The sequence below is a fragment of the Limanda limanda genome, chromosome 16 (assembly GCF_963576545.1).
Source record: "Limanda limanda chromosome 16, fLimLim1.1, whole genome shotgun sequence".
Classification (NCBI taxonomy): domain Eukaryota; kingdom Metazoa; phylum Chordata; class Actinopteri; order Pleuronectiformes; family Pleuronectidae; genus Limanda; species Limanda limanda.
Window position 1 is genome coordinate 1,231,351 of NC_083651.1, and position 23,734 is coordinate 1,255,084.

General features: G+C 43.8%; 2 protein-coding genes across 3 annotated transcripts in view; one reads left to right on the plus strand and one right to left on the minus strand.

Annotated features, from left to right (window-relative positions):
• Positions 1 to 7,631: 7,631 nt before the first annotated feature.
• Positions 7,632 to 16,407, minus strand: rubcnl (rubicon like autophagy enhancer). Of its 2 annotated transcripts, XM_061088280.1 has the most exons (17): positions 16,353 to 16,407; positions 15,299 to 15,412; positions 14,655 to 14,994; positions 13,196 to 13,419; positions 12,660 to 12,736; positions 11,989 to 12,235; positions 11,825 to 11,858; positions 11,648 to 11,753; positions 10,528 to 10,664; positions 10,393 to 10,457; positions 10,278 to 10,317; positions 10,086 to 10,163; positions 9,824 to 9,944; positions 9,414 to 9,475; positions 8,802 to 8,958; positions 8,308 to 8,398; positions 7,632 to 7,870 (listed from the first exon to the last, which is right to left on the minus strand). In XM_061088280.1, the coding sequence occupies exons 2-17, from the start codon at positions 15,399 to 15,401 to the stop codon at positions 7,764 to 7,766; spliced, it is 1,989 nt and encodes a 662-aa protein (XP_060944263.1). In that variant the 5' UTR covers positions 15,402 to 15,412; positions 16,353 to 16,407; the 3' UTR covers positions 7,632 to 7,763. The 2 variants fall into 2 exon arrangements, with proteins under 2 accessions (XP_060944263.1, XP_060944264.1); XM_061088281.1 differs by lacking the exons at positions 7,632 to 7,870; positions 8,308 to 8,398 and having other exon boundaries at positions 8,957 to 9,017.
• Positions 16,408 to 17,534: 1,127 nt separating this feature from the next.
• lrch1 (leucine-rich repeats and calponin homology (CH) domain containing 1) overlaps positions 17,535 to 23,734 on the plus strand; it is a 39,536-nt gene continuing 33,336 nt past the window's right edge. Inside the window, exon 1 of the mRNA XM_061088279.1 lies at positions 17,535 to 17,799. Coding sequence (XP_060944262.1) covers positions 17,604 to 17,799 — 196 coding nt within the window. The 5' untranslated portion in view covers positions 17,535 to 17,603. The remainder of the gene's footprint in view (positions 17,800 to 23,734) is intronic.

Consider the following 23,734-nt stretch of genomic DNA (forward strand, 5'->3'; position numbering starts at 1 on the left):
CATTCCGGACCGTTAACATAAGAAAAAAAAATCCCAATAGTCAGAATACAAGCATTGAGAAGACTAGGACGGCAGTCAGAGAAGGAAAGAAGGAAAAATAAATACATACTAAGTAAGAACAAGGATTCAGGCAAAAGGCACGCTCTTGATATGTGTCATGAACTGTGACCAGGTTCTGTCGTATTTAACCTCCACCCCATGTACTGTATATCTAATTTTCTCCAGAGCCAATCCCAACATCACCTCTCTAATCCAATGTACCTAGGCAGGAGGATTCTTCTTCTGGATTCTGGTCCTCAGTAATGAGACTTTGGTAGATTATGATCTTCACATAGAAATTTAAATGATGCAAAGCAATCATCGGTAAAGAGATCCTGAAAGTAGACCAAGCCCCTTCTGTGCCAAACTGCAAATGCCTGATCTATTTGAGATGGTGCAAAAAGATAATTAAACATTATTGGGGAGAAGCTACATATATTTGTCAAATTAAAATGTTTTCTGAACTGACGCCAGATCTTAATTGAATTTTGGACCACCAAATTTGAGTTCAGATCAGGCGCTTTGATATTTAGTGTGAGGGGGGCAGTTAGGATCGAAATCGGGGAAACTGGGAGTGTTGCACTCAGCTCCATATCAGTCCAGACTGGACCCTCCTTATCTGCGAACATGGTGATCCAATATGTCAGCTTGACAATATTAGCTGCCCAATAGTAAAATAAAAAATTAGGTAAACCCAAGCCACCTTCAGATTTAACTCTCTCCAGGCTTGCCTTCTTTATACGTGCAGGTTTTTTATTCCATATGAACACAGAAATAAAGCGATCCAGTCGAGCAAAATAGGATTTTGGGAGAAGAATGGGAATCATTTGGAATAAATAAAGAAACCTGGGCATTACAGTCATCTTCACTACATTTATCCGCCCTGCCAATGAGAGTGGGAGATTTGACCACCTATCCAAATCAGTTTTGGGACGGTCTAAAATCGAACTAAAGTTATACTGAAAAATAGCTTTAATTGAACCTGCTATTTCTATTCCCAGATAAGTAAATTTGTCATTTTCAATTTTAAAAGGCAAATTTGATAAAGTGATCTGTTTTGCCAGATTATTCAGTGGAAATAATAAAGATTTTGACAAATTAACTTTATACCCCGATATGCTACTGAATTTTTGCAGCCAATGGAGAAGGTAGGGCATGCTCTCAGTTGGGTCTGATATTTGCAAAAGCAGATCATCAGCATAAAGCAAAGTTTTATGGTTTGTTTCACCCCTGGATATACCTTTTATCCTGTCATCTGATCTAATAGCAATCGCCAGTGGTTCGATCGCAATGTCAAACAGAAAAGGCGACAGACAGCAACCCTGTCTTGTACCTCTGTGGAGCGAAAAATATTCCGAAATCAGGCCATTTGTCCTGACTGCCGCCATGGGTGTTGAATATAGGACTTTGATCCACTTGCAAAAAGTGGGCCCCATTCCAAATTTTTCTAAAGCTGCGAAAAGATAGGTCCATTCAATTCTATCAAACGCCTTTTCAGCGTCAAGGCTTAAGGCCAATTTATGCCTCTCCGTTTTTTCTTTTACGGACAGATAAGACCGCCCTATCCGTCGTGAAACGCCCTCTCCGAGTGCTTCGGACAGCTTTTCGTACACGTCTGATTTTTCTAATTATCCGTCTTCATGTTGGAGACCCGACGGACCGCTATTGGCTGTGATTGGGCCGCGAACGACATCATTTCCGTATGACGTCATTTCTGTACGACGTCATTTCTGTTCGACGTCATTTCCGGCCTCAAACGTCCTGCTTGACAGCTAACCCAAACACAACTATGATTCTACGATTAATGTGACGTGTGTGTTAATCCAGCGGAGTTGTCCGGCTGACGGTGGCTCGTTCGAGCACTGACGGCATGTGTGCACGGTCACATACGGTTATAACGAGCTTTCAAAACGGCGCTAGCAGTCTAGGCTAGCCACCATGCTAACTGCGGTGGTAACAGTGCAAGAACCCGCTGTCACGACTTTAATTCCACTTCTATCATGACACTGTTTCTATAATACCGCCAGGTTAGAAGCAAACACTGGGTAGTAGTAGTTAGTGTCGGGAGTCCTGCTGACTGTGTGTGGAAGCTGGGGGGGAGCTAGCTCCGGGTAGCTTCTAGCTACATGTAGCCTCAAGCAGATTCAAGCTGTGGAATCAGCAACACAGTTCGGAAACAAGACCGGGGAACCGCTGCGCTAAGAAACGATTACATCAGCATCTTGACCCGCTGGGTGTCACTTTATTTAGTTCTGTTAGTTGCCATGGTTCAGTGTGTGGGAGGAGCTAACATGTCAACAGAGACACGTGGACTTCTTCTTCCCAAATGGGGTAGGCTTCTCTGAGCTCGTCTTCCGTTGCGCCACCTATGGGTTTGGCGATTAATTTTTTTCCGACGGACTGTGTCGGAGAAGTAAAAATCAAAAAGACTCTTTGCCCCCCGCTGAGACCTCTCCGAGAAACGGACACGTAGTAGTATATAAGAGCCTTTAGAATAACTTCAGGTTGTACTGTTGAATGGGGGAAAATAACACATTAAATAATCTTCTCACATTAAAAAATGATTGCCGCCCAGGAATGAAGCCTGTTTGGTCCTCATCAATAATGGTAGGAATAACAGGGTCTAATCGTTGTGCAAGGGTTTTAGTTACAATTTTATAATCACAGCACAGAAGACTTATTGGCCTATATGAGCTACACTGTACAGGATCCTTATCTTTTCATTCATCATAGACTGACTTCAGAATAGGTGCGAGTTTTTAAGAAAATTCCTTGTAAAACTCTGTGGGGAATCCATCCGGACCTGGCGCTCTTCCTGTTCGAGACAATCTGATGGCACTCGTTATTTCCTCAAGCGACAATGGCTGCTCTAGAGATGACTGAGCATCTGGAGAAAGCCTTGGGGTATCCAGAGAATCAAGAAACGAGTAAATCTCAGATGAGCTACCATCTACCTCTGACTGATATAGAGTAGAATAATATTGCTTAAACTGGTCATTAATGACTCTGGGACTGCGAGATATCGAGTCAGCGCCTGTATTAATTCCTGGGATAATTTGTTCAGTTGACTGCTGTTTAAGTTGAAGTGCAAGGAGTCTCCCCGCTTTATCTCCATGCTCATAATATACCTGTCTGGATTTAAAAATATTTTTCTCGGCTTTCCATGTCATAAGTTTATTGAATTCAGTTTGCAACAGTAATTTCTCCTTAAAAAGATCTGGTGTGGGCGAAAGAGCATAACGCCTATCAATATCTGCAATTTTGTCAGCAAGTTCTTTAAGTTGTTTGGAACGCTCCTTATTCCTATGTGCCACATAAGAGATAACTTGGCCCCTAATGTAGGCTTTCATAGACTCCCATAAAATTCCCCTTGAAACATCCTGAGTATCATTAATTTCCAAAAAGAAGTCAATCTGATTGTTGAGAAATGTTCTAAAATGTGTACATAAAAGTAGCTGGGGGTCAAGCCGCCAAGTTCGTTGGGGCGCTACGTTAGCTGGAAAAACTAGATCCATCTGTACTGGGCTGTGGTCTGATAGCACTATACTGTGATATTTACTGCTGGAAATTAAGGGGAGTAGCTGGTTATCGACAATAAAATAATCAATGCTGGAATAACTATGATGAACGGAGGAAAAGAAGGAGAATTGCTTCGTAGTTGGATTTTTTGTCCGCCAGGGGTCTGATAAGCCATAAGAGTGGAGGAGGGAATTAATAACCACTGCGGCTGATGAGAGAGTATTATTTGCCCTTACACTCGACCTGTCTAGCTGGGTATGAAGGACGCAGTTGAAGTCTCCACCTAAAATTAACTTGTAGGAATTAAGGTCCGGAAGAGTTGAAAAAAAATTAAGAAAGAATTGTGCATTGTCCCAGTTTGGTCCATAAATATTAGCCAATATTACTGGTGTATTAAATAGCTTGCCCACTACAATAATATATCTGCCATTAGCATCTGATATTACTTCAGAGTGTTCAAATGGGATCCCCTTCCTAATCAGGATTGCTGTTCCCCTGGCTTTGTAATTAAAACGTGAATGATATATTTGTCCAATCCATTTACAACTTAGTCTTTTTTGGGAATTAATATTTAAATGTGTCTCCTGTAGCAATATTACATCAGGATTTAGTGATTTCAGATGACTAAATATTTTGCTCCGTTTAACCATGTTATTCAGGCCTTTGACGTTCCAGCTAATGAACGAAATTGCTCCTTGTTGATTATTTGCATTATTTAGAATCATAGCGCAACAGTTTGTAGTGAACCGGTCCTGCATGTTGGCTATATCTGAGTACTTTAGTGCATGTTTGAGTCAAACCATAAACCACAAATGAAACCAAAAGAAAACTGACAAAAACAAACAAATAGACATATATAAACCCCTTACCATCCTGGACTCCGGGGCTGGTCTTCCTTAAACCTGAGACTGCCCTGAAAACTCTCCTCTCTCTCCTAAGCATATAACACGTCTACACTAACTTAAACTCTTGCATGAACTCTGCAAAGGCAGAACAAAATGTAAAAGGGCTTTCCTCTCGATACTATCCTTGCTGCGTGTGTGCTGGCACCATTTGTTCACAGGCTGATAAGGTTCTTAACACTTACAGTTGGAAGATAACCCCACCAGAAAAAAAAGGAGTAAAATCAACTAGAATTAGTACTGCTTGTGGTGGGTGAATTAAACAAATTTTTTATATTTTCATTTATATTCCTCAGATGACTGAAAAATGTCACTTAAACTTGTCCATAGTCCAAACATAAAATGCATCCAACTGCAGTGTGGTGACGACCATCAGTCAACAAAAAAAAAAACTCATGCATGTGCAGACTAGTGCAATGTTAACACGCAGCATATGATACCTGTTATGGCCTCGTGAATTAACTCTCACTCTCCCTCCATCTCCCGTGGGTGCAGATTGGTCTCGATGTAGTGCTTTGCCTTGATCGGGTCATCGAAAGATCCCCGCTCGCCAGCTGGGCTCGTGATCTTCAGTGTGGCTGGAAAAAGGAGACCGTACTTCACGCCCGCACACCGGCGAAGCAATCCCCTCACCTCGGTGAAAGCGGCCCTCTTTTTTCTGACGGCGGCTGAGTAATCTGGGTAGAAGTAGAAACGCTTGCCTTTGTGGGTGATGGGACCTGCACCCATGGCCTTTCGAAGAATATCCACTTTCTCCTGAAAGTAGTGGAACTTGATGATTATTGGCCTCGAGGTATCCCCATCCTTTGGTCGCGGCTGCAGGCCCCGGTGCGCACGGTCGAGCGTCGGCGTGTAGTCGAGGGCCAGCGCTTCCTTCAGCAGTTCGGCCACGGCACTCTCCGGTCGGATGTTTCCGAGTCCCTCTTCCACTCCAATCAGTCTGCAGTTATCTCGCCGCTGCCGGGACTCCAAATCATCGGTCTTATCTGTCAGCCGGACGACTTGTGTAGACAGCGTATTAACTTTAGCTTCAAGTGCTATAACTCGGTTAGCCTGACCATTAGCTTCCTCCTCGAGATCACCAATGCGAGTTGAGAATATGGCGTTTTCTTTCTGAATTTCTTCCGTCACCCACGTAAACTCTGCGCGCACCTTCAGGATTTCTTTCTTTAAGTCACTTGCCAAGCTGTCTATTTCCTTGTGCAGTTTATCTGCAGCCGCTGTCACAGACGATTCGATCTTGGTGAGCACACTCGGCTCCGACTGCTTAATGGCCGCCATGATTGCCTCGAGACCCGGCCCTGAACTTGCTTCCGCGGTCGGATCAACATCAGGCGAGTCCATGGCGTCCGGCCCTGGCTTCGGCTTTTGATATTTAGGCATTCTGAGCAGCTTAGAAATAAATAAAAAACGACTAACTCGAGGGACCTGGCACTTTAGAGACACTTTCGCACCGGAAAGGATGAGAAGGAGAGGAGGAATATTAAGTAAATGTTCAATCTAAGCAGAGCTCACCAAGACACGTCTTCACATGTCGCTGCTCCGCCGTCCCTCCAGCTAATTATAACTTTTAATGGAGTGCTGGTCGGCTGTGGCACGCCTGCTGCTCTGGAGAGCCGGGGGCCTTGGTTATGACAAACAGCTGTTCCTGTTGAACTCTCCGCAGCACAAACTAACTGGACTCACGCAGTTTTATACCTCTGTGATAGATGCCTGGAGGACACTCAACTTCACGAGACCTCCGGACCCCGCGCCTGGGATGTGGCTCTTTGAGGAGCCACTGTTCGACAACGGTTTCCTGGTCACTTCAGTCCTGACATCCACACCCACTTCAACTACGATAAAAAACAAGTTCAGGGAGGCAGGAATAGTGAAGCTGGGCCACCTGACCCGGACGTCACTTGAGAGGCTGGCAGAGGTGACGGGAATAAGATCCACCAGAATGCTGCGGAGCCTCGTGGACGAGGTGTGGCAGGCGCTGCCCCAGGCTCTGTGGACCTTCGCCCAGAACCAAAGTCAGGCGGACCAGTGGACCAAAACACAGGAATACGTGTTCCCTATCCTGAAGGTGAGTCCTGCAGTGGGGGAGTGGAGAGAAGAGAGCGGCCGACTGCTAACCCTCAGGACTCCAGCACTGGGCACCTTCAACACCTCTGGAGGGAAACAACTGTACCACAGCTGCGTGAAGGTCCTGAACTGTCGCTCTCTTGCAGGAGTCAGGGAGTCCAGATGGACTGAGGTGTTTGGCTCAGACTATTCCCCTAGTGGCAGCTGGCGGGTCCTGTATAAACCTCCGGTGGAGAGACGGATGGCAGACATCCAGTGGAGAATTATACATGGAGCTCTAGCTACAAACAGATACAGAGCTCACCTGGACCCAAGCACTGAGGGGGGGTGTCCATTCTGTTCACTGCCTGAGACCCTGGAGCACTTAGTGGTGTCCTGTCCCCGGTTAGCTGACATGTTTAAACAGCTGCAGGAGTGGGTGGGGGGGTTAGGAGAGGTTTTCTCGTTGCCACTCTTTGTGTTCGGACCCAAGTACACAGCAAGAAAAAAACATATAATGGTTTTAATGAATTTTCTTTTTTCTAATGTAAAGATGGCAACCTGGATTAGTCGAAAAAACAAAATGGCTGGGGGAGGATGGACTGATCCACTGCGATGTTTGAGGTTTGTGGCAGCTCGGCTGAGCATTGAACATGCGTATGTTACACTTACTAGCAATTTGGAGGGTTTCAGGGCTGTGGGGGGGGGGGGGGGGGGGTCAAAAAAAAAAAAGTCAAAAAAAGTCTTCTTCTTCTTCTTCTTCTTCTTCTTCTTCTTCTTCTTCTTCTTCTTCTTCTTCTTCTTCTTCTTCTTCTTCTTCTTCTTCTTCTACTGTTTAATTGTGTCTCTTCTTCCTGTGATTGGTCCAAAAGTCAGGAACAGAACCTGGTTCAGTTTGATCCAGACCCAGAACTCCTCTCCTGCTCTGAGGAACCGTTCACACCTGATGTTCAGAGTCTGAAGCTCTGAACCCGACCAGGTGTGAACGAGTCCTGAATCTGATTCACAGAAGAACATTTTACTGGAGGAAATGAATCACTCACATATTTTATTTCCACAGGAGAAGACACATGTGAGCCTGGATCAGCTGATCAGAGTAAAGAGCAGTCATGTGCACACATGGATGGTTTGAGTCTAAATTTATTATTATTAATAAAGATTATTATTCACATGTCATCTCCAGCTGAACAGTGTTTCTACATGAAGACGTGGTGAAGTGAGTTGGATGAAGAAGCTTCGTCCCCGAGCTGCAGCCGTTCATCTCTCACTCCTCGTGGATCCGTCTTTCTTCCTCGACCGGATCCGAGAACATTTGGGACATTTCTTCTCCACAAAACAGTGTTTGTGGAAACAGCTCCTGCAAACTGAGAGGACAGAGACACAGTCCATCAGGGTCTGTCCCTTCACTTCCTCCAGTGGACTGATCCGTTCACACCTCCACCAAGAGCCAGCACTCAAATACCAATCTGCACCGAATCACACACACGCATCAATATGGGATATGTAAATATGTCTGATTGAATTATTCTCAAAGAAATCTGTGAAATGTTGAAAAACAAAGAAAGAGATAAAAAAAAACTAATATTTAAGGATTCGCATCTAAACTGTTACGAGTTCTGTTCTGACCCATAAAACCTCCAGATACTTTCTGTTCAGCAGAAACTAGCACGCACAGAAATGCACCGGGGTGAAAACATAACCTCCTCGGTGGAGGGAACAACTTGAAAGTTTATCTCAGGACTGGTTCTCTGCAGGGTGAGATCTGCCTCTTGTCTCAGGAGCTGGAGGAGTCGGCTCGTACCTGGACAGCGGCTGCAGGCGTCGCTCTGAAACGGAAACAGGACGTTTCCTTCTCTGCAGAACTCACAGATGAAGCCTCGAGCCAGACAGAGCTGCGACAGACAGAAGGTGAGTTACAACAGAGGAGATGAAGTCTGAAACATCAAACGCTAAGGTCAGTGCTCAGGTCATGTGACGACGACCTGTGGCTTCAAACATCTGTGACCCATGTGGGCGTGGTCTCACTGGCTCCTGATTGGTTCAAACAGAGAAACAGAAATGTAGGATCTGAGAGTGAGAGAGCGACACACTCTGGATCGTGTCACCAGCTCGTTCCACTCTCACCACTTTGCTACTAGCTGGTTAGCTTTGTGACTGTAGCACAATGCATCCTGGGATACGTAGGCCTGAGACCAATCCACCACTGGTTGCTCGTTATCAGACAGGCCCCCCCGCAGGATGAGGACACTGAGCTGGGTCACATGTCCACGTTATGTTTGTTTCATTGAGACTGACCTCGCAGTCTTCCACGTGACTGATGGCGGCGTGCACCACGGCTTTGACCTGCGCCACCAGCTGACCTTTCTTCAGCCTCAGGAGGTCGTCCATGGAGAGGAGGGGGGGCTGCTGGAGGACGAGGTGAGAGGGAAGCGTCTCCATTTCAGTCATCACCCTGAGACACAAAACACAGGTCACACGCCATGAGGTCCATGTTCGCAGGTCAGCAGGAACCTCAGGGGGTCACAGGTCAGAGTTCACAGGTCAGAGGTCAGAGGTCAGCTGTGACAGGATCTCAGGAGGAATCGGCCTCATGCCCTCGCCCACATCAGAAGTTCACTACATAAACTGAACTATCAAAGAAACTAAGAGTCTGAAATTAAAGACGACTTCATCCACAACATCTGAAATTTACAAAAAGTCGAGATAAATAGAAAAGTAAGATCGTTACTGGACGAAGAAATTAAATCGTAAAGTCGGACACTGCCATCTAGTGGAAACCTGTATTCTTACAATCAGGCTATTAATTTAAGCTTTGAGCAGGTTATGAACAACCTGAAGTCTGAACCTCGTCATATTGTTAATAATCCTGACTGATGCTTCCTGTTCACACTGATCTGATCTTTCTACCTTTCAGATAATCGGCAGCTTTTCAGCAGCTTCCTGACGCACAACAGCTGATCCAGCAGCTCCTGGAGAGAAGAAGAAGGGATGACAGAGGAAGGGAAGGAAACAAGAAACAAGGAAAGGACAGAAGGAATTGAGTTACAATTTTGGGTTAAACAATATTTGATGATGTAACTTTGGACTCTTGAATGTTATTTTTCAGAAATGTATTTTATGGAGATAAAGTCAATAATAGTTTTGTTACAGTAGAAAACATCCAAAATTAAGGATGAGGACAATTTTTAAAGTGAATTTTTATGTAAAAGTGTTGAATATGTGGCGCAATGACAAGAAATTAAAGATTCTTTGCTTGATATAAAAGTAGTCCATATACTTATGGTAATTATTATAATTCTGACTGTAGGGGAGCTCACCCTGAAGCGGAGCAGCTCCCTCACTCGGCTGCTGAGCTGCTTACAGACACAACTCAGCTCGAACAGAGGCAGAAACCAAACCGAGTCCAGCAGCTGTTTGGAGAAATCACTCACAGGGAATCTGTCCAGAGGAAGAATGAAATGAAGAATATCAGTATAATTCAATATCAATAAAACCTCAGATGAAGGTGAATATAGTTTGTCTTTCACTCGTGAGAACAATTTAAAAAAGACAGTTTTTTATTGGTGTCTTTTTTCTGACCTGTTAAAATCCCAGCAGGACAGAACTCGAGCAGGAATCACAGCCTCGGAGCCGCCGTGACAGCAGTCACAGAAATACCTGTCGGATTTATAATAATTTAATGTTTATATTCATTCAGTATGAAGCTTGATGTCCAGAAGACAATAAAACACTTCTCCTGTAAATACTGATCAGAGCAGACGATGTACGAACCTGCCCAGGTATTCACAGTACCTCAGTTTCTTCATGTATCCTGGTGACAGAGATACTCTATGAATATTATCGTTACATAATCATATGACGGACCGACTGGAGCTGCTGTACTCACTGGGCTCCACCGCCGTCCCGCAGCCGGCACACAGGAAGTGCTGAGAGGCCACGACCTCGCTGCGCCTGTCGGAGGAAACATGGTTACAGCAGCTTTAAGCTCCTCCTCCTGTCTCTGAGTCAGATGAAGTGAAACCTGAGCGTCGGCCGGAGGGTGAAGATGATCTGCAGCCGAGGAGGAGCCCAGCTCAGGGATCCTCTCATCCTGCTCCTCAGGAGGATCTCCTCCGTCAGGCTGCCGCCGCTCGCCGCCACGCTGCCGGTGCCCGGGAGCTTCAGGCAGTGGAAACAAGGGGGGGGGTCAAGGAAGGTCAACGCTATGTCAACCATCATGACGTCACTTTATGAGCTGCTGTTCTGAACACAGATATGAACACTAGATATCTCGGCCGCGTTGCCGGCCAACGGAGACGAACGTCACCACATGGCGGCCATCTTGCTACGGGGCAGCTCTCTCACCCATAACATTGTGTTGGTAAATAACCATAACTTGCTCAATTTTCAACCGATTTTGAAACGGTCTGGTTTGTTATAAACGTCAGAGATGTAGATATGACACTGTGTACTTATGAATAATTATGTTATTTTCTAAAAAAAAATAATAATTTATGCAGTGTCATAACTACATCTCTGACGTTTATAACAAACCAGACCGTTTCAAAATCGGTTGAAAATTGAGCTAAGTTATGGTTATTTACAACTACCAACACAATGTTATGGGTGAGAGAGCCTCCCGCAACAAGATGGCCGCCATGTGGTGACGTCCGGCTCCGTCGAGCGAGATATCTAGTCTTTATATATCTATGGTTCTGAAGCCTCAGTTTCTCCGGCGCCATCTTGTTTTTTTAAACCAGAGGTAACCATTTTTCGAGCGGTTGGGGTGGAGCCTGGCTGAGAGCCTGAGGACACGCCCACATACACCTGCCACCTGCACTCATTGGACGGTACTAGCTGTCAATCACACTGTGGTCTGTTTGACTCTAAATGATCATAATTCACTAAATGAACATCAGCTGTTTGAAGGAGACTTGAAACTTGAGACAGAAACTCCTGGATGTTCACTGACGTTATAAAGTGAGAAGAAGAATCACTTTCTATAGAAACTACCAGAGGAGTCGCCCCCTGGTGGTCAGCACACAGAAGACAGGTTTCAGACTCTAACCTGGAGTCTGTGAATAGTTTTATATCCAGTCTCTGGTGTTTAGTCTCTTACTGAGTCGTGGGCGTGTCATTAAATAACCAATCAGAGTCCTCACCTCCTGAAGTGAGCTGCGGAGGCTAAGCCGCCCCCCCCGAGGCTCACGGGACGGAAACCAGTTCCTCCTGAACTCCAGCACCAGCCGCTGGGCCAGCCACTCCGCACTGCATCATGGGACATCGCGGGTCAGAACCAGAGTAAAGACGTGGAGCCGGTTAGAGTTTGTTCTTCTTACCTTCGGAGGCTCAGGGTCTCGTCTCCTCCAGCGTCTGAAAGTCAAACACAACATGGTCCTCACGCAAGAGGACGGATATCTGTGAGTGTGATGCTGTCGGAGGTTTGTGGTTTATTTGTTATGTTTCTATGTGAAATGTATGAAGATTCAGAATCTGGTCCCACCTTCAGTTCCTCCCTCAGTGGAGACGACACCGGTCGGTTGAAGCTCGTCTTTGTTTGTGCGTCTGTTGGACAGTCTCTGTCTGTTGTCGTCTTCTCGTGTGCGTCGGTGTGTGCTCGTCTGTCTCTGTCTGTTGTCGTGCTGTGTGTGCGTGTCTGTTGTGGAAGTGCGTCGCTCGTCACGCAGAGTCCACTTCACAGCTTCCAGAGCCTCCAGCACCAGGTCCACCACCACGAAGTGGGCGTTCTCCTGTGGTCAGCACAGGAAGTGATGACATCATCATGAGGTCATCGGATCAGAAGCGACAACATGCAACAGAACATCAGAGAGATAAGAACTGAAAGGACAGAAACATATTTAACAATATTAATTTAACGTCTTTTTAGATTTTATTAGTTTGGTCCCATCTGCGTACATGGAGGAGGAGGAGGAGGAGGAGGAGGAGGAGGAGGAGGAGGAGGAGGAGGAGGAGGAGGAGGAGGAGGAGGAGGAGGAGGAGGAGGAGGAGGAGCTAATGACCTGTACACCAGCCGGACACCAGGGGGCGGCTTGGCTTCACTTTCGGGAGTCGTCATGTCGTCCATCTTTATTTACAGTCTGATTATCAACTATCTTTATTATTCTACAGCTACAAAACATTTTCCGTAATTTTAACTCAAAGTTTGAAACTCACCTTTTCCAGATCACAGCTCATTTTAAAGATGTCTGCAGAGAATTCAGGGAAACTGCTTCTGTGTTTGGTAGAGAGGCCTGACAACACACACACACACACACACACACACAGACACACACACACACACACACACACACACACACACACACACACACACACACACACACACACACACACACACACACACACACGGTTGGTTCTGACCTATTTTGACTTGTGATACTTTCAGTTCATTGTGGTGATTTTTCACTTCAGTATTCTCGTGTTCCAGATGTTTCTTCCTCTAACGTCTCCCTGTCCGTCCCCATCAGACAGTTTCTCACCGTGATGAAGCAACATGAGGACAAAGGACATTGTCTCCATGTGATTGTCTCCAGGACAACAACACTACGGCCCAGATGTTTATCAGGTCCTTCATGCTCCTGAGAGGCTGAACCACAGTGTCTCTGCACCGTGAACAGAACTGAATCCTATAAAACTCTTTATCTGAGGAACAATATGTTTTCAGATTTGTTGTTTGGACAGCTGTTCTCTACCTGCTGTGGGAGGGGCTTCACAGCTGTCTGGGCGCCGCACTCTGTGCTCCCCAGCCAATCCCTGCAGTCCGCTGGGGGGGAGGTGGAAGAGCGAGGACAGGAAATGGTTCAGAGGAGATGAGACGCGCTGCTGCTTGTTGTCCACGAGCGGAGACGAGTGAGGACACGCCTCCTCTGTCCTCACGCCTGTGGGTTGTCCACGCTGGTCCAGGCCCGGAGACGAGCTGTCAATCAAGAGTTTACCTGAGTATCATTAACTGAATCTGTAGTTTCTTTATATAAAGATGGACGACACAATATCCATGTCCCATCTGCTAACATGGAGGAGGCGGGTCTTATGAGCTACACTGCAGTCAGCCACCAGGGGGAGCTGCAGATGTTTACCGACAACAACTTCCAAAACGCAGTTAAGCTCCAAGTTACTTCAGTTACTAATGAAGTAACTTCAGTTACCAAGGAAGTTTCTTTAGTTACTAATGAATATACTTTAGTTACTAATGAAGTTTATTTAGTTACTAATGAAGTTATATTAGTTACTAATGAAGTTTCTTTAGTTACTAATGAAGATACTTTAGTTACTAATGAAGTTACGTTAGTTACTAATGGAGTTTCTTCAGTTACTAATGAAGATACTTCAGTTTCTAATGAAGTTTCTTCAGTTACTAATGACGTTTCTTCAGTTACTAATGAAGATACTTCAGTTTCTAATGAAGTTTCTTCAGTTACTAATGACGTTTCTTCAGTTACTAATGAAGTTACTTTAGTTACTGATGAAGATACTTCAGTTACTAATGACTTTTCTTTAGTTACTAATGAAGATTCTTCAGTTACTAATGAAGTTTCTTGAGTAACTAGTGAAGTTTCTTCAGTTACTAATGAAGATACTTTAGTTACTACTGAAGATACTTCAGTTACTAATGAAGTTTCTTCAGTTTCTAATGAAGTTTCTTCAGTTACTAATGAAGTTAATTTAGTTACTAATGAAGTTTCTTCAGTTACTAATGAAGTTAATTTAGTTACTAATGAAGATACGTTAGTTCTCTAATGGGATACTTTAGTTACTAATGATTATACTTTAGTTACTAATGAAGTTACTTTAGTTACTGATGAAGATACTTCAGTTACTAATGAAGATACTTCAGTTACTAATGAAGTTACGATAGTTACTAATGAAGTTACTTTAGTTACTGATGAAGATACTTCAGTTACTAATGAAGATACTTCAGTTACTAATGAAGTTACGATAGTTACTAATGAAGTTACTTTAGTTACTGATGAAGATACTTCAGTTACTAATGAAGATACTTCAGTTACTTATGAAGTTACGATAGTTACTAGTGAAGTTACGTTAGTTACTAGTGAAGTTTCTCTAGTATCTTCTGAAGTCCCTGGACTGTCTCGTGTCCTCCTGCCTCTGACGGTGTGAACCTGAACCCGGAGCTCCACTCGGTGTAGCTACCTGCACCCGGAGGCTCCTCCCCCGTGCCAGGAGACGGGCCGGTGGCGTCTGGAGATCACAGGACTGCTCCTCAGGAGGAGGAGGCGCTCGACCTCTGGAGGAGACAAGTCGTCCCTGAGTCTGATGCTCTCCTCTCTGCCTTCCTCACCCTCATCATCCTCACCCTGGTCCCTGTTGTGTGGAGCAGAGCTGGAGGGTGGGGTCGCCTGGGGGGGGCAGGACCCCAGATGTTTCCTCCTAGTGAAACCTGTCTGTGGAGGCTGATGGGGAAACGTGTTGGTTTCTCCTCCAGCGGTTTCAGGTGGCAGCAGAAGAAGAAGAGGAGTCGATCCTGAAGCAGCTGATGGACGAGGGGACAGATTTTAAACATTTTAAAAGAGTAATAAAGAAGAGAATACAAATATAAAGTTTACAATAAAACTCATATTTTTTGTATAAACATATATATAAACAATTTTGCATTAAATCTTTTCATTCTATTCCTTTTCACCTGTATCTCTTGTTCACCTGCTGCTGTGGCACCAGCATGTGGATCAATAAAGGATTCTCTATCATCAGTAGTATGAGTGTTCATATAGTGATATAATACTCTCATGTCTCAGGTTATATATATTATATGTATTATAGAATAGAAGCAGCTGTACCTGTGTTGGCAGCCTGCAGCTGGATGGAACCTCTGGCTGCTGGGACAGATGTTGTCGACTCTGTGAACGACTCCTCGCACCAGACGACATATCTGGAGGTCATGACCCCGGCGTCTGAGGAGGAGGAGACAGAACATCTGTAACAAACACTGACCACTCCCACAGGAAGTTCATCAGGGTTTAAGAGTTTCTGAGCAGGAAGTTTCTTCACGGACGTTTCTTCACATGAAGCAACTTCAACAAACAAGAACTTCACTCGAGTTCAAACCAACGATCGCATGAAACCAACCTGCAGCAGATCAGAAACATCTGGATCTGAATCTGTCACGTTCCTTCATCAAGAGAAATTCATGAAAATGTTGAAAAACTTTGTATCAACATCTGCTTCTATGTTTGATGACATGTAACATTTTATTTAACAGAATAAAGGATGTAGAATAGATAAGCATTTATTTGTATATTTTACATATAAATGAGCTTGTCTTCTTAATTTAAGTTTTAACGTATTTGACTGCATTTGTGTTTTCTATTTAATTATAGTGATTTATGGTAAAGTTGATGGAAAAACTGTTAATTATAAAACGTGCACATTTCTTTGTCATTAGGCTTTGATGACAGCTTAACAATGTCTAATATATATATGAGTGTGTGTGTAAAAACATATTGGACGATGTATTGTGAACAGCATTGACCTAAAATACTAACTTTAATCTCTTTAGTTTTTGTAATGGATCATTCAAAGTCTGATTTCTTAAACATTTTATTCCTATAAGACCCGATTTAAGAAGTAATACACAGAGAATCTCTTTTATTTTTACTTTAATATGTCAGGAAAATGAAACGCTGGTCTCAACCCATGTTCTAAATAAATCCTCATGTTAGATTTAAACAGGAAATGATCCATTTACAGATTGAAACTTACAATTTCAGAGAACTTGAAAGACAAAACAAGCAATCATCATTGTTTTAATAAACTTATGAGCGGAGGAAGTTTCATTGAGAAATCTCATCAGAACAATCCAGAAGATAAATCAAAATAAATCTGAAGACTCACCGTTTTATTACGACTGAACAGAAGCAGAGACGAGGAAACATGTGTACATCCACCACAACACACACACACACACACACACACACACACACACACACACACACACACACACTCACACACAGAGGAAGAACACTTCCTGTATTTAACAGTTTCTCCTCAGAGCAGCTGCTTAATAAACCTCGGCCACTTCTTCTTTGAGGAGTTGACGCTAATCACAGGAAGTTTAAATCAACTCATGATTTTACTTTTCTGTTCATATTCCTTTATCAAATAAAAAAACTTGATTTTTCTCACTGATTTGTGTCAGTGAGAAAAATCTGAAAATATTCTGAAGCAGCATAATTTAATATTTGTAATACCCTCTTGTCTCAGGAAGCAGCTGCAGTCACATGTCATGTTGAACTGTAAAAAACTTCCTGCTTTATACATTGCACTTCATATACTAAACTGTATGGACACTATGGACACTATATATATCAACACACACACTCTTATACAATCTGTCTCACACACACACACACACACACTGCTTCTCTTCCTGTTTTGCTGTTGGAAATGTCCTAAATAACCTTTATTAAACAACAAGCTGAGAACAGTGATAAAATAAAACATGTGAAACCAATTCAAGCAGATAAAAATAAAGTATTAGCTCGAAGTTTATGTTTAACTAATCTGACTAGTTATGAATCATAATTATTATGAATAATTATGCACAATAATAATGATTCTACAGCAGCTGACCCTATAGAACATGCAGTGACTGAGTCTGTCCAGCAAATGGCGCTGTCTGGCACACTTCCTGCGCTGCTGTCTCTCAGACACGCTTCTCCTGCGCAGCCGCAGTGAGGGAGCAGGACAGACCGGAAACACAGCTGGAGTGTTTTCAAAATAAAACCTGTAGGTGGTGGAATGTTGATCAGACACATCTTATATTTAACCATCTAGATAATAATTCATACTTTAAAACATGTTGTATTATTTCCTCTTTATCACGAGTAACTAAGATTCATTATTAAATAGAAAAGTCTATTTCAGCATCACGACCATATTATTATTATTCCATCATTCCATGTATTATTGTGATCGGTGTCCTTTATTGTGAAGAGGGCCGGATGTGGTTCCGCTGCCGCACCGCGCAGACCGGGGCTCGGCAGACAGAGGAAGCAGCAGCTCGGCTCGGCTCGGCTCGGCTCGGTGTGACCTGGATCTTTAGCCCCGGTGCTCTCACGGTTCCCCCGGAGGAGAGGGGTCATCATGGCCTCGCTGGGCCCGGACTCCGCGGCCCGCGTCCCGCTGGGCTCTCCGCCCTCGAACCGGAACCCGGCCCCGAGCCGCGGCTTGGAGCGCAGCCTGGAGGAGGCGGCGGCCAGCGGGGTGCTGAGCCTGAGCTGCCGGAACCTGAAGGGCTTCCCCCGGGGCCCGCAGGACCTCAGCGACACGGTGCAGGCAGGTAGGAGTCCAGACCCGTTATAGACTCATACATAATGTACTATATTATATATAAATATATATATACATAATACACATACACACACCCCGGAGCCCGCTGGACCTCAGCGACACGGTGCAGGCAGGTAGGAGGGCGAGCCTTCAGATACACACTTATAATCTACTGTATTATAGACATACATATAATATATATACATATAATATATATACATATAATAATCATATATACACAATGCGACTCAACACGACCTGACGACACGATGGAGGCAAGTAGGAGGTCACACGTTTATATTATATACACGCACACACCCACACACACACACACACACACACTCACAAACACACACACACGGTGGAGGCAGGTATGAGGTCACACTTATATATTATATATAGATGTGTATATATAGAAATATACATACATTATAAATTCAGCGACTCACCTCGACCTGAGCGAAACAGTGAAGGCAGGTAGGAGATCATACTCATATATATATATATTTAAATTTTACATATACATATATACGTATATATACACACAGATGTGTCTCCATGACTTCAGATGACATCACATCATCATCACAGTCTTCATCCAACCATAACTTGTTATTACTGTTCTGACCGATAACTTCAACCTGACATTAAAGGGTTTCACAGATAAATTAAAACTCATTATCACCTCACTACTGTGATGGAGGGGGGGGGGGGGGACTCACTAGTGAACTTTGAGTCTGATACAATTGAGATATTGACAATATCATAAGTAATAAAACAACAGTAAAAACACAACATGCCTCCATTCTGATCCTGTGATGTCATCAAGTGTCGGCGAGCTGCGACTTTCAAGTTCTACTAGAAACCATAGATATATATATAGTCTTTATTTATATATCTATGCTAGAAACGACCTTGTTTACATCTGGTGTCAAAGCTTAGTGTCTTGAACGCAGCTCGGACGTGCTATCGTCTGCTAGCTCCTGGTAGTTCCTGCTATGTTCCTGGTAGGTTCTGGTGGATTTTTGTCCACACAAAGAAAACCAGTCCCCATGATGTGACTGCGTCTACACAGACACAAACACACAGACACACACAGACACACACACAGACACACACACAGACACACACAGACACACACAGACACACACAGACACACACACAGTGGTGGGGACCTGCAGTGGAATTCCCCACCACTTCCTTAAACCTGTAAACTGAGTGTCAGGGTGTGTTGGTTGATTTACAGCAGTACAGCTCAGGCTCAGGTGAACATCTGTGAACATCTGTGTGTCCACAGCACACGGGTCTGACATGTCCCCAGTGAAGCAAGGGCTTCTGGGTAATGAACTGCAAGGGTGAAGCAAGGGCTTCTGGGTAATGAGCTGCTCAGATTCTTGTTTATCAGGTTAGAGGCTGGTGTGGGATCAGTTCTCTGGAAACCAACATTTCTAATGACCGAAACTTTGCCAGGGATGTGGTGTGTGTGTGTGTGTGTGTGAGTGTGTGTGTGTGTGTGCGTGCGTGCGCGTGTGCGTGTGTGTCTGTGTCTGTGTCTGTGTCTGTGTGTTGGATCTGACCCTTTTCTCTGTGCTCAGTCAGGATGATGAGCTGCTCTAATGTCGATGACTCGCACTCGTTCAGCAGCATCAGTTTAAACTCACCTCACACAACAGATGAGTTTTTAAAGCTTTACAGACGTAGACCTACAGGTCTCTGGTCCTCTAGTCCTCTAGTCCTCTAGTCCTCTAGTCCTCTAGTCCTCTAGTCCTCTGGTCCTCTAGTCCTCTAGTCGTTTAGTCCCAAAGTTACTGAGTCATCGAGACTTCATTTCTTCTTCCTCTGGTGTCAGTGATTTAAGGACGAGGTTTATTTATCAGATCGTTGCCATGCTGGTGTGAGGGTAGTAAACAGCAACTCAGTGAAACTGAAATGAGAACAGAGAGACACACACACACACACACACACACACACACACACACACACACACACACACACACACACACACACACACACACACACACACACACACACTGGTTGAGCCTAGTTTCATATCAGCAGACACACAAGTCTCAACTTGCAGTGAGACAAACTGCAGCAGTGTCTTCACACCAACACTTTCATGTAACTCAGATCTGAATGAGGCTGGAACACGAAGACACGCCCCCCCCCCCCCACACACACACACACAGAGAAGGAGGGGGGGGGTAATGAGGCTGCATCTCACATAGTTTAGTGAACATTGAACAAATGAGAGTTTGAGACAGAGGTCATGACCTTTCACCAAATCAGACCAGTGTCTGTGAACATCAGGCCACATCCACAGCAAAACGTTTTTCAAACTAAGAGTTTGCTGATTGCAGTTTGCTCGACCAGCTGCTCTCCTCCATGTTAACACTGGTATCGTGTGAAGCACAGAACTGAAGTGAACAGCTGTTCCCACAGACAACAGGCCCAGGAACACGTGGGGTTGATTCTCCATGTTGTTCTGCTCTGGTAGCTGAGGCCGGGTGTTTTATTCTGGAAGGTTGTCATGTGACCGGGGCCTGACGAATCAGAGAAGGCTACATCCTGACGGAAAAGAGCCAATCAGCAGGAGGCCGTGAGCGTCCTGGTTTCTAAACGTCTCCGTCTCTGCTCGTCCAGATTTAAATTCAGCTCAGAGTTTTCACACTAGTTTAGTTTCTGTGAAGCTGAAGTGTTGACCCCCCCCCCCCGGGGCGGGAGCATGAGGATTAGGGGGGGGAATTGGCAAAAATGTGACGATTCAATAGTATTGAGATACTGGGCCACGATTCAATAGTATTGCGATTAGGGTTGCAAAATTCCGGGAATATTCAAAGTTGGAAACTTTCCATGGGAATTAACGGGAATTAACGGGAATATACGGGAATATATTGGAATTAACGGGAATAAACTGGAAATGTTGTAGGTAATTTATACTAACTGTATTCACCTTGTCATATACAGACATAAATATAAACATTTGTTTTGTCATAGGCTGATTTGAGCCCTGAGGAAACTTTGGGCACTTGACTATATGCTTCTGCATCGTTGTGTCATTCTTAACATCGGTCTTTGCACAGTATTTGCAAATGTACACAGCCTTTCCTTCTACATTGGATGGGGTGAAATGTCTCCACACATGAGAGAGTGCACGTGGCATTGTTCTGTAGAATAAGATGAGAAAAAAGTTTGTAAAAAAACACTAATGCAATGCCAGAGATATAAATAGTTAGCCAAACAATTGGAATCGTCTGTAAACATATTTTACAATTGATGGATAAATGAATGGAAATAGGCTAGATGAACAGATGAACAATCCTCAATCAGCATGCTAATATATTTTCCCAGTAATATCATGGAAACTTACCTGACTAGTCCTTCACTCTACAGCAGGCCTCAGTAGCCCTGCTGTAGAGTGAAGCATGCTGGGAGTTATCTGTGCATGTGATGGAAGAATGACCAGTGGAGGCTTGAAACTCAACGTTCCATACATCTTTAAAATAGAGTTTTGAATGATGGTTTTATTGCTCAGCGTTTAATTTGCGTAGTTTTGTTTTTTTTTCAAAATTCCCAAAATTCCCGAGCCCAACTTCCCATGGAAAGTTTCTGGAAAGTTTCCGGAAATTTACCGGAAACTTTCCGCCCCTTTGCAACCCTAATTGCGATTCTGCGATATATTGCGATACAGCAAGTATTGCGATTCGATTCTGCGATATATTGCGATTCATGTCCCCCATATTATTCAAAGGCATTACAAAAAATGAGGAAAATAAGACTGCTCAACTCACTTCAAATGTCACATTTAATTCTGTGAACAACATTGTCTTCTACACATTAACTGAAGTGCAAAAACTTTGTCCTTGAACATTCAGGACACAGGACCTTTGTAATTATTTTCTGAATAGGAGACCTCTCACATGAACGCTGAGCTCAATCATATAAATAAGAGGAACCTAGAGCTTCAATCAAATGGAGACCTGCAAGGTCATGACCCAAAATGTTAAATTCATTTGGGAATATTGGCATTTTTGTTCAGAAAAAGGAGTTGGTCAACATGCTCAGATGTTAAAGTTCCTCTGGAACGTTACTATATCTCCTGCAGTGGAGAACATCCTTTCCACATACACACTAGGTATCTTTTAAACTCTGAAACTCTCCTCGTCATGCTTTGCCAGCCAGGGGCTGTTACATATATAATTGTAAATAAATATTAAAAAATATATATATATATATATATTTTTTCTAAATATTGCAATACTTTGTGCTACAGTATCGATAGTATCGCGGGCGCAAAATATCGCGATACTGAACAGAATCGATTTTTCCCCCACCACTAGTGAGGAGGAGTTCTCACATGAAACCAAGTCGTGTGGAAGTTTCCTTTGTCAATCAATTTTCTTTTCTTGTGGTAGTTTTTATGACCGAGACTTTATTTATATCTCGGACAGTTTACCACCGACCTCTGAACATTTTATGGTCTTTGCAAACCCAGTCTGTCTTCTCATCCAGTGGAAGTAGTCACGCTCAGGAACCTCCTTATAGAGTCTGAACCAATGTATTATTCATTAGGAAAAGTGTCAGTAGGAGATAAAACACAGTGAAGCAGTGACGGAGACTTTGTTGTTTTCTCACTTCTTGAAAAAGAGAACATTGGGTCGATCTGATCGGGAGAAGACGTTCGTCCTGTGGCCGAGGAGCAGAGACACGATCGACCTTTAAACCTTCAAACCTTCAGTGTTGTTGACCAGACTCCAAGTGATTAGATCTGTGGAACCTGGAGGAACGTGGGCGTCCTCACTTTAGTTTTACTTTCTTCTCCTCAACTGGTTCTGCTCCAGATTCCACTGCTGCCTGGAGTCATCCTGGCCCCCTTCTACTCTATTCTATTCTATTCTATTCTACTCTACTCTACTCTGTTCTATTCTCCAGATGAGTGAATCCTGAGTTAAGGCCGTGGCTCTGTGGGTTTTATACTACGTGTGTCCATTAGCCGAGTGGCAGCCGGCTCCCACCATGTTCCCAGACAGAACGCATTCTGCAGTGTTTGGCAGCTTTTCAGAGAACACACACACACACACACACACACACACACGGCCCAGCTTTATCCAGTGTGTGTGTGTGCACAGAGAGAGAGAGATTACATAAGATTACTCGTTTGTGCCTCACATTAACAACCATCTGCAGGATTTTTGTTTTGACCTCCGCTCGCTTCAGTCACTCACATCCAGATAAAAATAGATCTGCAGTCAATTTTCAAAATAGAATCCGCTTCCATTTTCTCTCTGTTTCCTTCCACTGGTTCAGATCCTGATGTGGTTTCATGTTTTTTTAGACAACAATGAGGAGCTGGAGCTCAGAGAAATAACATGTTAGAGGATTTAAACACACACTCACACCCTCACTGCTGGGAGACAGTCCTCACAGGCTGTGGTTTGGAATCTGATGGGACGTTAATTACAAGACATGTGAAAGAAGAAAATCCCATTTCATAGAACATGAGATTTCCATGTATTTTTATTATAAAGCTACATATTTATAGAATAGAATAGAACCTTTGTACAAATACAACAACATTAATGAGACGGGGTTTATTAGAGAACTTCTGTGTTTCATAGAGAACACGTTGAGCATTTAGAAAACATGCAGAGACCATGTTGTGTTGGTGACAATGGAAATGTTTTATTAGATATATTATACATTATTAAAATTACCATTTCTTGTAGAAATCCTCATTGTGCAGATGTGTTTTTAGTGTGTGTGTGTGTGTGTGTGTGTGTGTGTGTGTGTGCCTAGATTGATGCGTGTGCATGCCTGAGGCAGATACCCCCCCCAGAGTTTACCACCCTGACTTCCTCTACCTCACTGATTTCCTTCCCTTTCATTTACCACACATGCACACACACATGCACACACACACACACACACACACACACACACACACA